Here is a 16,577-nt window from a genome sequence, read left to right on the forward strand (position 1 = left end):
TATATGTATGTATGTATTCCAGAGAGAACCAAGCGAATACGTCTTAGTCGGACCAAAGGAAACTGTCAAATTTCGATTAGCATGGCTTATTTTACAAGCGTCAAGGGTTTACAAAAATTCAGAGGGCAGGGCAGGGCTGGCACTGGCACGCTACTGAGTTTTCTGGCACTAAATTATCATTGATATTTATATTTCAGTTAAGAAAACTGTTGGTTAAAAAGCAAGCGGCCGATGCAGCCGTAGCAGCAGCAGCCAAAAAGACCAAGACCGGCTAAAAAGCAAGACATTGAAAACATTTTGTAGATCTTTATTTTATAAATATGGAGTACATGTTTATTTTTGTAACGATATACATAATTTGTAACTATTTCATTTATATCAACTGTATAAAGCAATAAATTGGTGCTGCGATTTCTTTTTACTATTTAACGAGTATCTGTACCATTTAAGGTGCGGATAATCGATATTTTCGGCATTTGAATATTCAACATCAATTTCTCCCATTTGGAAGCTATTGTTGTCTCCATTTCATTACTCCATTCGACTCCTTTTCTGCGCATAAATAGATATTAATTATATTTGATCATAATTTCTGGTCCTGTGATATCACTTTGAGATGTCGCACTGCTCTGACATCTATGAGGGTGTCGGAAGAACTCTTGGTGGTTGGTACAAACGATATAGCTCGACGAGCACGCTCGCCGTTCCGAAATCCTGGGCCCATATCCTAAAGAAATGAATTATGATGTAAAATTAATCCAGACAGAAAATGGTAAATACAACCAGAGTTGGTCTAATTTACGTTTTGATTATAGCTTAAGTTATAAACTTAGTTATATCTTGAAACTGATCTAGGAGAGTAGATTTGATAGTAGACCTTCTTCTATTTCTTCTGGTTATCGTCGATGCTTAAATCCTAGAGTGTCGGTGGTCGAACCCATTAGTTCCGAATTTTAAAAATCTTGATAGATTCCATGTCGGCCATATACCAATAGACTCGTTTTTTGTGTTATGTACATTAGTTTGAGTACTAATCGATGCTCTCAGTGAGGAAAAATATCGTGAGAAAACATGCACATTCAAGCAATTGAATGTGTAACCACGATCAAATACTAGTTCGTTCCCCATGCAAAAGCTTGTGGGAATCAAACCTTGCTCACCCTATTTTGGATGAGCAAAAAGGCGAACCCCGGGCTACCGGGAAGGAAAAAGAAGAATGGCGATGCTTAAATAATGTACTTTCTGAGTGGAACAATTTACTTTCTTCCTTCGGGCATTTTAATTATAAAACTTACCCTAAGGTGGACGTGTAATGCTTGAGCTGTTAGTTCAGTTTTTGATATCTTCTCCTGCGCCGCCTTTAACTGCTCATCTAGTCGCTGCTTCTCTAATTCTAGTTCTTTGAGACGTTTTTCTGCTTCTGTAAAATAAATATTGTTGTGGTTTTACTTCAAACAACGTAATATTGGAGTCAAAATGGTAAGTTAAAATAAATGTACTAACCTCTGAATTGTGTCTCCTTTTCAGCCTGTAGCATTTCGAATTTCTTCCGTTTAAGCCTCTCTTCTTCTAACATTTTATGTTGTTCTTCTTGAAGCCTTTCTAATTCTTCCCTTCTTTCCCATTCTTCTGCTAATACTCTGAAAACCAATTAACTGCTATTGTTAGTACTAATTAAAATAATGTAGTAATAAATTTCTTTGTAACGCTGACATGTGTTAAACACTTATTAATGAAAAGAATACCAAAGTTACCCTTGCGCTTCGCATAGCTCGCCTTGGCGCGGCCGCTCCCTTAACCCCAGATGAATTATCTGTTCGGTATTGTCAAGTACGTTACTTATATACAAAGAGATAAAAATATATAATACCTGGCCTGCAAAGCACGCACTATTTCCTCATCTCGTTTAGCTTGGATCTCCTCTTGAAGAAGTTTCTCTAATTCGGTTTGGGTAGTCTTTAATTCTTCGAGCTTCTTATTGTCTTGCTGTGCCATCTCTGCTAATTCCTGAAATATGTTATTATTCATTTTATTGACGACATTATTTTCATAAATATTTATGTGTCTTACTATGAGAACTTAAAAGAAAACGAATCCAGTATACAGTCTTACTGCCTTCTCCAGATAACAATATGATAACATGCATGCTCTTGCTCCCTGCGTATTCTGGCCCCGTTGTATCTTCTGGCTTCCTACACTACAACCTACTCCTTAACTTCGAAACTTCACTCCTCCCGAAAGGACCGTGGCTTCCTACACTACAACCTACTTTTAACTTAGACTAGAAGTCACCTGAGCTTGAGCCTCTGCAGCCAGCCGCGCGCGCACCTCGTGCTGCAGCCGCATCCTGGCCTCCCGCACTTCTTGTTCCCGCCGCGCCCCCGCCCCGCGTCTGTAAGCCCTGGCCCTTCTCTGAAAACTCTCCACTCCTCCCGAGAGGGCTGTGGCTTGCCGCACCGCTGATATCCACTGCAGGCGACTCCTGAAGTTAAAATAATAAATGATCTTGTAATACAAATAATTAAATCAAAAAAATATTAGATCTGACTGATTTGTAACTAGAAATTTATTAAAAGACAAAGTATGCACGATGCTGTGCTGCATGGTCTGATTCAAAATGGTTAACGTAGGATTATTATTAACCCTATTCTTATCGACCTAAGTTATTTACAAGAATTTATCAAAAATATATATTATGTAAATCGATAAGATTGCTCGGTGATCTAAACATAATATTTTAAAACGATAACTAAATGTAACGGATAGCTTGCTGATAGTGTTTATTGTTTTATTATTTGTTTTATCTACATTCCTTAATATAGGTAATATCAATGAATATGGCTCGTCGTTTCTGAAATTAATAAAACGGTTAAATATGGAATTTATAAAACTGCCAGAATTAACCAATAACAATTAGAATGCAGTTTTAGCCTTTTGTCTCATTTACACAAACATCGACTCACTTATGGTCCTGAGTGCCAAACTCATAGGTCCTCTCAGGCGTGATGACCTGGAACTTCTGGATTCTTCCTTCGCCAGCGGAAGCTTCTACAGAGCAGTACTCGTCTATGGCTATTCGACCACACTGTTCCTTTTGAGAAGAACTCTTGTAGTATGTCAGGGCACACGGCTGAAGCACGCACCAATACTCACGCATGGTCGGAAGGAGATACCCTCGTTTGTAGAGATAGCCCTAAAATTTTAAGAGAAGACCAAAATATTGTGAGACATCTAAATATTTTTCAGCTTATTTTGGTGTTGAGTAAAATGGTAAACATGCTAAATAAACAATATTACAGCAGGAAGAAGTTAGAAGATAGGTCCTATTTCCTGCACTTGAAAACCTAAGAATGATTTGCCGTTGTGTAGCATCGCATGCAGATTTCTGAGCAGTGTTGTAGGTACATTCATCAATCTCTTATTTCAAGCTTGTCGGTTTAGAATACTCTTGACCTGAACTTTTGCCAGGACGTCCCCTATTTTTTTACGGTACATTAATTCGTGTAGGCATTCCCTTTAGGTCTCACAAAATGAAACCTAGTTAGGACCTAAAGTGCGCCCCGAAATAACACCTTTCCATAAGTATTATTTCAATGCCAAAAATACACGGTCGTGAAAGTTTCCATGTCCACTCTTCTTATATTCATATTTGTTTTTCAAACTGATTGAATTTATCTTCTCCATATGACCATCTAAACAGTTTCATGTTTTGCTAACTCTCCCATAAACTTTTGTAGAATTGATGTTCAGTTGACATTTTATTAAGGCGCAGACATGATAAAAGTAATGTATGCCTTATGCACGCATGACACGTATCCTTTGAATGCTAAGTTGGTTCCTTTAAGGCTTTTGACGTAGGTGATATTACATATTGAATACATTGCAAACAATTATTATTGACGCAAGTAATATGGCTACGTGATGACTACTAGTTCCTCTCACAATGTAAGTAAGTAAGAAATTCCATTACTTGGTGCTTACCTATATCCTGAAGTATTCGGATTCCTCGTCTGTATTTCCAAGGCTAACGCAGATTTATTTAACTCTATCTTTTCCCGCGACTTCATAAGCTTATTTATTAATGATACAGATACAGATGTACTATAAATTTATCTAAATGACTCTTAGATTTAAAATTACAACAAAATTCTTATACTTGGTACTCATTGGCTAAGACAACGGCTGCTGGGAATCTGACATGCCATCCATAGAGGGCAAATCCACAACTATACTCATTTACCTTCTTTATAATATCCTCAATAAACACGTCATAGATTTCATCGACCGCCTCCACCAATGCTTTCGAGTGTAGTTGCTGATCGCAATACTTGGCTTCTAGAACCGCCAAAAAAGCTGCCCACTTGAACTGACCGATGGAACTGCCCAGGGCTTCCCAGTCACCGGTGTCCCATCGTAGTCCAAGGCATAGTACTAATTGCTCAGCTACTATACCCGCTTCTGAAGGTTGGAGGACAACCTGAAAGAAAATCATATATTTCGTTAGTTGCTCGACTCACGGCTCCGACAAGTTCATCATCCTGGAGAATTTTTATAAATGGTCATGACCATCAAGGAAACTCTTTTTTCATCATACCTGCGTGAGTTTCATTAATAGATGTAGGTAACCTACTTTATTTATGTTTTATTTATAAGTATATTACAATTTTAACAGGCAAAGTCAGCTGGCATGCATAATAAAGGTTGTCATGACATTGTTTAGGTAGAAGCCGACATCAGATTTAATTTTATTGTAAAATATTTTTATTATTTGTTTCATCAATATAACTACTGCATTATTTTTCTCCTCTTCAGTTCTCCTTATTTCTCCTTGTAGATATTCCTAAACATTCACTATACTTCCTTCAATGGAAGTCAACGACCTCCCGAGACCTCATCCTGTCAGTGACATCTGGGCAGCATGTGGTGTTAATTAAAGCTAAGGTTATGATTATGCGAGAATCTCTTAAGCCAATGAATACCAACCTACTTTTTGATAAAAATGTTGTGGCAAGAGGCTTAAATATTTTTTTACTAAATTATTGTGAAGCCAAAGGTAGCCTTCAAGTCTTTTCGAGATTGATGGCTTTGTCTTTTCGTTATGAATAAATATTTGATTATTGAATGTGGAAGGACTACTTTCTTTTATGAAGACTATTTATATGTACCTATTGATTTATTTTTTATCGCATGTGCCAATTTTCGTGGGGGGCCACTTTGAAGTACCAAGTGCGAGTAATCTATCCAAAATTTATAAATTATGAATTAGAACAAATATTTATATAAAATGTGACCATTAAGATTTGGCGCCTTATTGTAGGAATTTTACTCTATATTCCTTGAACATAGTAAATAGTGAGTGACCAATTCGCCTTGATATTCAAGTTCAGAGACACTAAACATAAATCGAAAAAGTAACACCTTAACAATGTATCACAAGGTCTAATTTCCTACTCAGACAAATTGCCTTTTTTGTGAATACGTGATTACGGAATTCCATACTTTATATAGCTGACTTTTTTAGTCAACAAAGAATTGAAAATGGATGTCCTTGATCCAATGCGAATGAAGTAAACGTCACATGCTTTACTAATCTTCGTTTTTAAATAATTTTATTTAAATTTGATTATCATTAGCACCAATTAAAAACTTCTGCATTGATCTGGTAGGGGAGGAAAAACAAAGTCTTGGTGAAAGAGTGACTTACACCAGGACGAAAAAGAAATCGAATAGGATGAATGCGGCTAGGTATAAAATACTAACCACGGTTATAAAACACTAACCACGTAATGGGCAGGCTCGTCTGCATCCTGCACCAGGTCAGCAAGGAGGCAGTATATCCTGAACAGCTTGAACACGGATTCATCATCAAAGATGGGTTTGTCACGAGAGATTAGGCTTTTTCGACAGACTAGCCAGCACACCTGGAAAAACAAAATATTAATAAAATGGGATTGTTGTGCCTATTGCAGGAAACAAATTGCGGATAACTTGAAAAACGGGAACTCTTCGAGGATGTGCGAAATGAATGTTAAGTGTAGAAAAAGCAAAAGAAATATGTAAGAGCAGAAATATGGAAATCCACAGTCTATCGCTGTGGAAAATAGGCGTGATGGTGTGTATAGTATGTGTGGATATTTTTTTACCGAAGCAGAATCCGTACTAAAATTACTTGCACGGTATCTGTGCCTAGTCAAGGAAAAAACATTATGAAAGGAGCCTCTGCAAGATTCATGTCTAGGATATTGTTATGATAAAGTAAGAGGCTGAGGAAATAATAAAAATTCAGAACTACTTTTCAAAGCTCTGTCTGCCCCGTAGGGAATAAAGATGAATACGTGTATAAGTATGTATACATTCATTCATTCATCAGAATTATTGCGTTAGTCATTGAACTGGCGCAACACACAACAATGCGTCGGTTGTTATCGCGCCCCACATTGCATTTGAATTCGTTAATTCTTATCACAATTACTGAGAACGAAAGAGTTTAATTAGCTGAAAAGTTCACCTAATACGTACAGTACATACGGTACTATGAAGTTCACACACTCTCCTATTATTTACGTATAGAATGTAAACTTATAATAATAAAAAAGAGCATGTTACTCCTTAAATTTAGTTTTCCTAATTTTACATAAGTTTATTAATGTTTAAAGAAATTAATATCTACCAACGTATCTGAGATGCTTTGAATGGGACAGCTTTTATACAAAGGAAGGTAATCGATACGCTTATAGAATGAATTAGACCTGTTTCCGTCTATATTCGAGGTCAACACAATACAGACATCGATTTCTAGCCAAATCGTAGCTCGGATGCATTGATCTAGATAAAGATTATCGACGTCAGACTATTTTATTAAACACTTTATTATAAACGCTTTATTTGAATCTCAATTCTATCATTAAGCCAAATAGGTAAACGCGGCCATTCAGTCTTTTCAAGACTGTTGGCTCTGTCTACCCCGCAAGGGATATAGACGTGACCGTATGTATGTATATATGCTTTATTATAACCAAGTGTATCTTTTATAATATTTTATTTAATATGCAATGTTTAGTGTAAGTATGTTGTGTTTTTTACTTTCTCCCACATGAGAATAAGAAGTTTCATCACTTAATAAAAAGTAATCTAGCTGTTAAGATAAAGGGCAAAATAACTATAATGCAAAAAACAGGCGAACTTGGTTTTACAATTAAATTTTGGACGGACAATGAAAACAATGGACCATGTTACCATTGTACTTCTGGGAGAAACTATAGCGACCCTTACAGTCCCTACGCAGGTTTATCTTATTCCTAATACAAGCACCACTCCATAGTTCTTTACTGTAACCTCAAGCATGTTCCTCTTTCCCCTGGTGCAATTCCCGGTTACTCGTCAGCTAACTAGAGGAGACCCCGGGGCGCGTTTTTTGACCATGATTCGGGATTGGGTAAGTCAGGTTTTTACTCGAAGTGTCTAACCTCCGCAACCTTTACAGTGGACCCTTACCTAAATTGAATCACGGTAAACGCACTAGATGCATGCATATCCGTATTGCCTAAGTCGCCTTCTACCACATACTTGGTTAACAGATGGAATGATCGTATTCTAAAGTGCCGAGAACCAAACGACATGACGTACAAAAAACAAAGATATTTTATTATTTTTGAACTTACTTCGCTGATTTTCTTCTCATACTCCCTGATGACGGGCAGCGTGACAGTTTTTGGCAAGGAGCTGAACACCTCATGCTGCAGATAGTAGCGGAACTCGTCGAAACTCAGCTCTTGAGAAGACTTGAAGTGGTCCAGCCCTTTCTCCACTCCATACAAGTCGAGAAGAGTGCCAATGTTCGCAGTCAGTACCTGTAGAAAGATGATTTTATTTGTCTTAAATCTACACGCTTCAAGGATTTGATTGTTGGATTTGAATTTTATTGATAAGCAGTTTTTTTTTTTGCATTGGCATCAATAAGTCAGGCAGTTGACACACAATACTGGGATGGCAAAACTAGTTGTGCATATCAGTTGGTCCACGAGCGAATCGTAGCCTTTCAGTGCTTTATGACTGTTGGCTCTGTCTATCCCATAAAGGATACCTTTAGACGTAATTACGTTATGTAGGTATTTCAAATATTAAAATTACTCATGATATAAACAATAGGACCATACAAACCATATAAAGCGTTAAGAGATAACAATGTAATATACAAATTCACTTAAGTATTATCAAAGTTAGGATAGTTTACATAGTACATTACAGACATAGTGTAAATGCAATAGTAAATTTGATTACTCAGTGTTTGTGTCGTAACATGTAACTTAGTATGAGTCACAGCTATAATTGTATACCTATCAATGCTTACTACACAACAGTAAGTATGATGTCTATACTATGTCGTAGTGGAACGACCTTACACCCACGGCTGTCTGATGGCCGAACCAGCCGATACATTTTATGTTGTACTTTTATTAGTGTAAATTTAAGTATGACATAATAGAACAAAACACGACAAATGGATAGCTGGCTCTGTTTTAACCTAAAGAAAGTTATAGTTATCATCGATCAAACTATGTATGTCATTGAGCATTCTTGAAATTTCCAACCGATTTGTTTGTTTGCTGCGCAATTACTTTTGTTGTACAATTAATTAATATGACTTTTTCTTCTCTTTGAGGAAACTCTTTAAAATTTATTTTCGTATTGATCGTTATTTCAATAACTTTCGTATTAAAAAAGTCACCTTTTAAGTGGAATTACTATTGTAGAGTGTCAAATTAGTATTAAAAAGTATTTGAAGATGGTTGAAAATTTTTTAAATCAACATAGGTATTACGTTTCACAATTTCAGTAGATAATTTTTGTTTGTATACTTAGTTTAAAATCCTAAACCCCAGTTTATTGCTACCATATTCGTCTTTCTCAGTAAAAAAAGGTGAAAGCATGAGTAAGCCGCAACTGACCTTTCACGTAGTGCCGGTAATGCAACAGCAATTTCCATTTTAATTGAAATTTAATTTCAGTGCATGTCTGTGAAATACTTTAAATTGAGATAATTGAAACCCAGTTTCGCTCCAATGGTAATGTCATTGTGTATTATGTAAAAATAAATGAAAATAATGATTCGTTCTTGCCTTTATTACTATCAATCATATCACCAGTGGACTACCAGGATCTTACCAATGTTAAAAAACAATTACCAAGCATTCAAATAATTATATTTATCGCAAGTCATCAAATTTTGACTTGATAAATGTGAGATAACCATGTATTATGTATAAAGAGATAGTATATTAAAAATAGCATAAACATGTGAAAAATAGCACTGATGGTGCTAGCCCTTGATGCAATTGTTTTATGAGCTAGCCCCAAAGTAAGTGCGAGATTTGGGTTATAGAAAAAAGAAAGTATCAAAATCGGATTACAATTGGCAGATTTAACTATGTAGTAAGAATTTACATTACAAAAGAGCGAAAGATAAAAGTGAATTGATAATGTCCTCCATTTCTGAAGTCTGTTAAAATAGCTACCTTTAACTTAGATTTTCCTAAATAAATTTTTTTGAATTTATATTTTCAGAAATATAAATAAAAATGTTATATTTTATACATACTAGCCAAAGCTCTAGCCCTCTACTGCGTGTAGGTCACTTCGCGTAACCTGTGGTAACTACAATTATCCAGAACTATAAATGATTTATAAGTGGTCAGTAATTTTAAAAAATATTTGATGTACAGACACAGAGATGATTTTTAGTGTCTTATTATATGTGGTGATCGATAAGAATATTGCTCGTAGTTTGAGAAATCCTGCAAAAGGATTTGCCACGCTCGATTGCAGTGATGCAATCGGGGACGAGTTGGCGACCGGCGCCAGACCACATCCCATTTAAATGCACGTATTACAAAGTAGTTTATACCATATAAACAATGTAAGGAGTACGTGACTATGTAAAGTAAATAAAAATTCAAACGAACTTTGTTTTATTCTAGGTAAGTACACCTTGAAGAAATCTCTCGAGAACAGTTGCTTTGTAATTCTATTCTAATTTCAAATAAGCGATAAGTCTTTTTATTATTGGTACTTCATACGGCTATATTGCTTATAACTCCTAAGTGATTTTTACATAATCGGTGTCCATTAAGGTACAGTTAAATCTTACTAAACCTATTAATTATTATAAATGAGAAAGTTAAAAAGGATGTATGTTTGTTATTATTATTTTTATACGTGAAAGTTGCAAGATTTACTGGACGGATTTTTATAAAGATATACGGATAGAATTTTGAAAATATTTAGGTACAAAATATTTTTTTCTACGAAGTTCCCATCAAGAGCGAAGACTCGGGGTGCAGCTTGTCATTCATATTTAAAATTGAAACAGGAAAAACAAGCAAATAATTGCATGCATGGCAAGTCGCTATTTTTGTTTCCGATCGGTATTTATATTTCCATCTTGTTCCATCAATACCAATAATGAAATCATCGAAGTAACATCCATTTATTAAATTTGCAAATTTACTTAAATTAGCCTCTCCAGTCCTCTCCTCTGGCATTTCGTAACCGCATCCGGGGTAACAAGGGAAAGTAGGGGCCAGTTATTTTTATTGTGTCTGTCCATTACAAGCTTTTACGACCAAGCTTATTAAGCAGTCGGAATGCGAAAGCTCATATGCCGAGATAATAATTTTCAAGGTCATATATTATACTTTTAGTATAGTTTAACTTATTTAGAATTTCTGGTCTACATACATATATCGTCATTATCTCTTACATCGTAGACAGAGCCAACTGAGTTCTGAGTTCAGCGCAGTGCAATAACCTTACTTCTTGAGTCCCAGTTTCCATGCCCGGCCAGATCAAGATGAAAATTGAAATGGAGTAATAGTATCGCTTAATAAGTATCCTATAACACAAGTGCCTCAGAAAGTTCTTTCAATTTCAGAAGTTTTTTATTCTAAAAGCTACACGTTAAGTTTGATAACTTTATCATCTGTCTACCCCATTATGGACAATGACTTGACTGGACTTGACTTGTACCTATATGAGAGTATTTAGAAACTTGATATATCCTAATTACGAACATCGTTAACCCTGAACAAATAACACTCTTTTCTGGGAAGTCGTTTCAAAAATAATATACACCCATGACATCATGTTTTAATATGAATAAGTTAGCATAGCCTAGACAAACAAATTACCTAAGTACAATGAAGTTCATGCCTCTTTTTTGAAGGGGTGGGCAGGGGCCACATCAATTCAATTTCCATTGCCAGGTTACTCTGCCCTTAATCTTACATACATACATACATATAATCACGTCTATATCCCTTGCGGGGTAGACAGAGCCAACAGTCTTGAAAAGACTGATAGGCCACGTTCAGCGGTTTGGATTTATGATGGAATTGAGATTCAAATAGTGACAGGTTGCTAGCCCATCGCCTAAAAGAAGAATCCCATGTTTATAAGCCTATCCCTTAGTTGCCTTTTACGACATCCATGGGAACGAGATGGAGTGGTCCTATTCTTTTTTTTTATTGGTGCCGGGAACCACACGGCACTTAATCTTCTTTAGCTTAATATAAAATTATCTTATCTTATATTAAGCTAAAGAAGATTAAGGTTAAGTAAGTTATATATCTTATATAACTTAAACTTATAAAAGGTAAGAGGTTAATTATGAGGAGAAAAATAATAATATTTTTGTTTGTAACAAATAAACTCAAAAACTTCTGAAAATTTTGCCGGGACAACCGAGAGGACTAACAAATGCTTGGACAAAAAATCGAGTAACAATAAAAATATCTACTAAATTGTAAGTATGCAAACATATGTTTGTATATACCTACCTACATACTAATGAATACATAATTAACTAATCGTTCGCTACGAATTAAGACCATGCGAACATTTAATTTTTTTCCCCCGAATTATGAATATCTTAAAAACTACTACTAGGTACCCCATGAACTTAAAAATTCTATTGATAGATCCTAGACAGATTTTACAATCACACCAACGATTCGAACGTTATAAAAAATAAATACCTATCGTATGTCTGCCAAAACGACTGAACCGATTTTAATTAATTTTATTTTTCACCTTATGAGAGTCATACAGAAGCCAGACTGCAGAAGTAATAACATAAACGTATATTTTAATCATACCTTTAACTTCGATTTGTGCACCAAATCCTTATTTTGCAAAGAATCGAACGCATGCCAAATGCAATTGATAACATTTTTTAACAAAACTGACATTTTACACTTTCCAATTACACTGAACTTTATAAATTAAAATAAATCTTTCTACGTTTTTAATTTGTTTAACACTTATTCATTCTGATACGAGTGTACACGTGCGTTCCTTACTTGATTGTACAACATACTGACTGACACTAGTTTATGTGTAAAGCAACGATAACAGACGATCCGATACAATTTGTGTGAAGTTTAAGGCGATTTAAAGTAAAATAAAGCTTGTAAGAGTATAAAGTTAAGCTTCTTTTCCTGCAATCATCATAAAGTCAATAAAGGGATAAGCTTGTAAACTTTAGATTCAGCTTTTAGCTATAGCATAAGCTGGCAAAAACCGCACTTGCGTCATTTTAAGCCAACCAGCAGTGGCCTTGAATCCTGTAACTATCTGATCTGTTTATCCTGAAAGGGACAAAGACATGAAGTACATACAGTTTAACAGCTGATATATTTAAGTATTTTTTTGCTGTTAATAATAACAGGAACACTAATAATAATGTGACTGACGTAGAGATCTATAAACCCCTGAATAGCATCTATCGATGCATGCCCAAAACCTCAGATTGCGATAAAATTTAGCATTGTAAAAATACATAAAATTTATTTTGGTGAAATTACTTTGGTGAAATAAGGTAGATGCGAGAAAAGCTTTTAATTCTTGATCGCGTCTTTCACAACTTAGTATTAGTGCCCATTTTGGTAGCTTTGGTGGAGCTGACTAGCTACTAGTCAATATTGTTTGTAAATAAGGAAAATAGTTCCAGTAAATAATGGCAGATAAGGTTTTCGAGCGAGTAGAGAAAGTTATTACACATTAATTGTCATAGACAAAAAGTCAAGAGGAAAATTGGAAAAATTTATTGCCTAAGGAAGCAGGTAAATATTTGAATTTCATTTAAATTAATTCTCAATAGACTCAAAAGTTATTATATCGCTATTATATAGATGTTGTATTGATATTATTAGGTACTTCATGACTTGAACGGCGGTCGGTCATCTTCTACAGCCCACAGCACTGCATTACTCATCCGAACATTACTCTGCCCTCGAATATTTTCTCCTTATATGAAACCTGACTCACGAAGGCGATATTTAATATATATTTGAATACTTTCCAAATGTAGAATACAAATTTATATAAGGACATTTGACACAGTTTGAGTAGGCCCCGAAGTAAGTTTTCATTATGGGTTACTTAATACAAAACTTTATGATATGACATCACATTACATACTTAAATGCATATGTTACTGGCTTCCTGTATGATTTGATTAATTAATAAATACTAGTGTCTAAGACAACAGTGTCTAAGCAATGTAACGTCTTTGCCTGGGTATTGCGTAGAATATCTGATTTTTAATCGGAATATATTATTTCGATTGGTATGCCGGTAATATAAATACACATATATATAACTTAAATTTGACTTAAATTGTTCACGTCAGTCAAAAACAGTGGAGATATACGCCAAGAAACTAACAACTTATCCACTTAAATCTACTTATTAAAAAGCCTGGTAGGTAGATCAAATCAAGCATAATAAGTAAGTAGTGAATAGATTTAATATTAAAAACGAAAGAAAAGTTTCCTTGCCTTGTGCTAAACGAAGGTTGTAAGACGAGGAATGATCTTGTCATATCCATAATTGGGCTAAGCCTAGTCGGACATGCAAATAGGCAAATTGCTAGTTCTGGCGGAAGCGAGCCAAGGTCCCCCCGTATCGGGCGATGCGGCCACTTACAAAGGCTTTATCAAAGGTCTTAGTAAAGTGCACCATTTTCACATAGAAGGATTATACCTAAATAAATAATCAAATACACAAATTGAGCTAGCCCTTGCTAGACCCAAAAAATACCCCATCGCTACGACTCTATTGAACTACAGAAAAAAATATGGTTTTGTATTGTTATTGATTTCTAATTGAACATATGCACTGATCATAATGGATCTTATACACATGACTACTCAGTGGATAAATTAAGCAATAATGGTTTTATTATTATCTTCTCTCGCTTTCACTACTATCCCTTCAGTTCCGAGATGATTCCGATGGAGAGGTTCTAATTTTCTTACAAAAGTCCGTATAAAAATCCCCTTTATCTGTGGTCACCACTATTTGACCCATAGGATAGGTAATACATAGCATTAAAAGCTAATATGGATGCCACGGGACCGGACCATGCTTATAACTCCACCTATTATGAAAATAACAAAGCTAGGGAAAATTAAGTTGCAATTAATGTTTCCTTCAAAAGCATTACGCGCTCTACGTATAAACTGCCAACGTAAGTTGAATGAGTAGTTCCGTTATTTCTTGTTAGATGGCGCGCATCTTGATTGTTGTTTCCGGGGAGAATCCCTATTCATCAGAATAGATGTCATGATGAAGAAATTTATCTTTTGGAAAAAAAATTACATAAGTATTTATTGATAAAAACAATCTCGCCCGCAGTGAAATCTTTTCTTTCAAGTTCTTTTAGTTCAAGCAGATATTTGAAACTGAATACTTATCTTAATACAAAATTACATCATAATCTGTTTAGAAGTTTATGCGTGAAAGCGTAACAGACTTTCGCAATTTACAATATATCTATAGAATTATGGATATACATATCATTTTATTCTTTAAGAAAATAAGATTCAAAAAACTAAATCAGACTAGCGACTCGGAACGGACTTGATTTCAAAAATTATTTCACCATTAGAAAGCTACATTATACGAAAGTTCTATAAGGAATATTAATCAATGGAGGCACAGATTCAAATCCTACCTCGGTTATGTACCAATAACTCTTTTCTGAGTTATATACCTACATTAGTTTTAATGTTAACATATTCTTTTACGATGATATTTGAATGGAGATATTTTAATTGTTCATTAGTAACTACTTCAATTGTTCCTCTTTCGTTTATTAGAATACCACATAAACACTTTTTAACGTCTCCGGAAATATACGCATTATTGTTATGAAATTTATCCGTGGGTTCGTCCACACAATTTTCCTTGAGAACAATAAATAAATACTTTGTTAGTACTTCGAAGTATGCGCAATGTATTGTCTTTTTGCAATATTAATTGAATCCTAAAAAGTTACGCGTTTAAAAATACCCAATCAATTTTTACATATGTACATGCAAAGATAACAAACAAACTAAGGAACTGACATTAAAAGGGAAGATAAAAAACTTTCGTCCCGAAAAAAGGAATGTATTTTCCCCCTTGATTGTCAATGAACTGAACTCAAATATAAGAGCCATTGTGCGTTACGATTCGCGGGCAAAAGTTATCTAAAGCACGCCTTGAGCCTTTAGGAGTACTGAAAAGAACATAAGTACCATATTAGGTGCCTTTCATCTAGGAAAATGACTATTTAGTTAGGATTTCCGTTGTAGCTACGATGCTACGAGCATTGCTACAACCCGGTTGGAAATAACGTAGACACAGATATCCAATCATAAGATTCTGTAGACGAATCGGTAAGGTGCGCATAAACATTGTAAGGAAACCTGCACATTGAGGCAACTGGAGGTGTAAATTATTTAATTTATCAATCAATACATATAATAAAACAGTAAAAAAAAATTGTTTTTATATTGAGTATATTTTCAAAAAAAGTATTTATTACGATGAAGAAATAGTAACCGAACATGAAAATGAAAAAAATGTCTGTGTGTTTGTTTATTTCTTTGTACGCTCTAATCTCAGGAACTACTAAACGAATATAAATGAAATTTTTTTTTGTTGATAGCTCTTATGCCTGGCTAACATAAAGGGTATATTTTATTTTGAAATCTGGAACAGCTGATGTCAAACCATAACAGTTCAGCTAAACTATAGAAAATATCGAAAAGACGTCTAAACAAAAGGAAGATGTGGATCATGTAATGTGGAAGCCAAAGGGACCAGCTACTAGACTTCTGAGCAAAAGTTACCTGATGATATATCGGTCCATTCGTTTTTTATTTTTTTTCGTTACAATTATAAATACAAATCTTTATATAATATTAGTACGGATTATTAAATATTTGCTATCAACTGTACATATGTGCCCTGCGGCTCCGCTGTCGTGAGAATTTCGGGAGATAAAGTATTTATTGTTAATCCAAATATTATCCTTTGTAATGCCAAATTTCGTTCAAATTTATTTTGGTGAATTTGAGTAAATTGAATAACCTTTACCTTCGTTATTCCAATAACACCCAAACGGAGTAAAAATAAAATAAAAAATATTCCATTAAAAATCTTTTATTTTTAATCTAACACTAACTTATACTAACTTTGAACTCTCTATAAATTTTAACTAATTATGTAATTCCGATGTCTATGCTATAATA

The 16,577-nt window shown here is 34.7% G+C and overlaps 1 protein-coding gene across 1 annotated transcript; it reads right to left on the reverse strand.

The window, feature by feature from the left end:
* Window positions 1-89: 89 nt before the first annotated feature.
* LOC106138287 (differentially expressed in FDCP 6) lies at window positions 90-12,357 on the reverse strand. Its single transcript, XM_060947260.1, has 10 exons — window positions 12,153-12,357; window positions 7,662-7,850; window positions 5,781-5,921; window positions 4,241-4,477; window positions 2,964-3,193; window positions 2,293-2,482; window positions 1,871-2,007; window positions 1,504-1,640; window positions 1,296-1,420; window positions 90-727 (listed from the first exon to the last, which is right to left on the reverse strand). Exons 1-10 carry the CDS (start codon window positions 12,243-12,245, stop codon window positions 584-586), a joined length of 1,623 nt encoding a protein of 540 aa, XP_060803243.1. The 5' UTR covers window positions 12,246-12,357; the 3' UTR covers window positions 90-583.
* Window positions 12,358-16,577: the final 4,220 nt, after the last annotated feature.

This window comes from Amyelois transitella, chromosome 13, assembly GCF_032362555.1.
Source record: "Amyelois transitella isolate CPQ chromosome 13, ilAmyTran1.1, whole genome shotgun sequence".
In the NCBI taxonomy this organism is placed as follows: Eukaryota; Metazoa; Arthropoda; class Insecta; order Lepidoptera; family Pyralidae; genus Amyelois; species Amyelois transitella.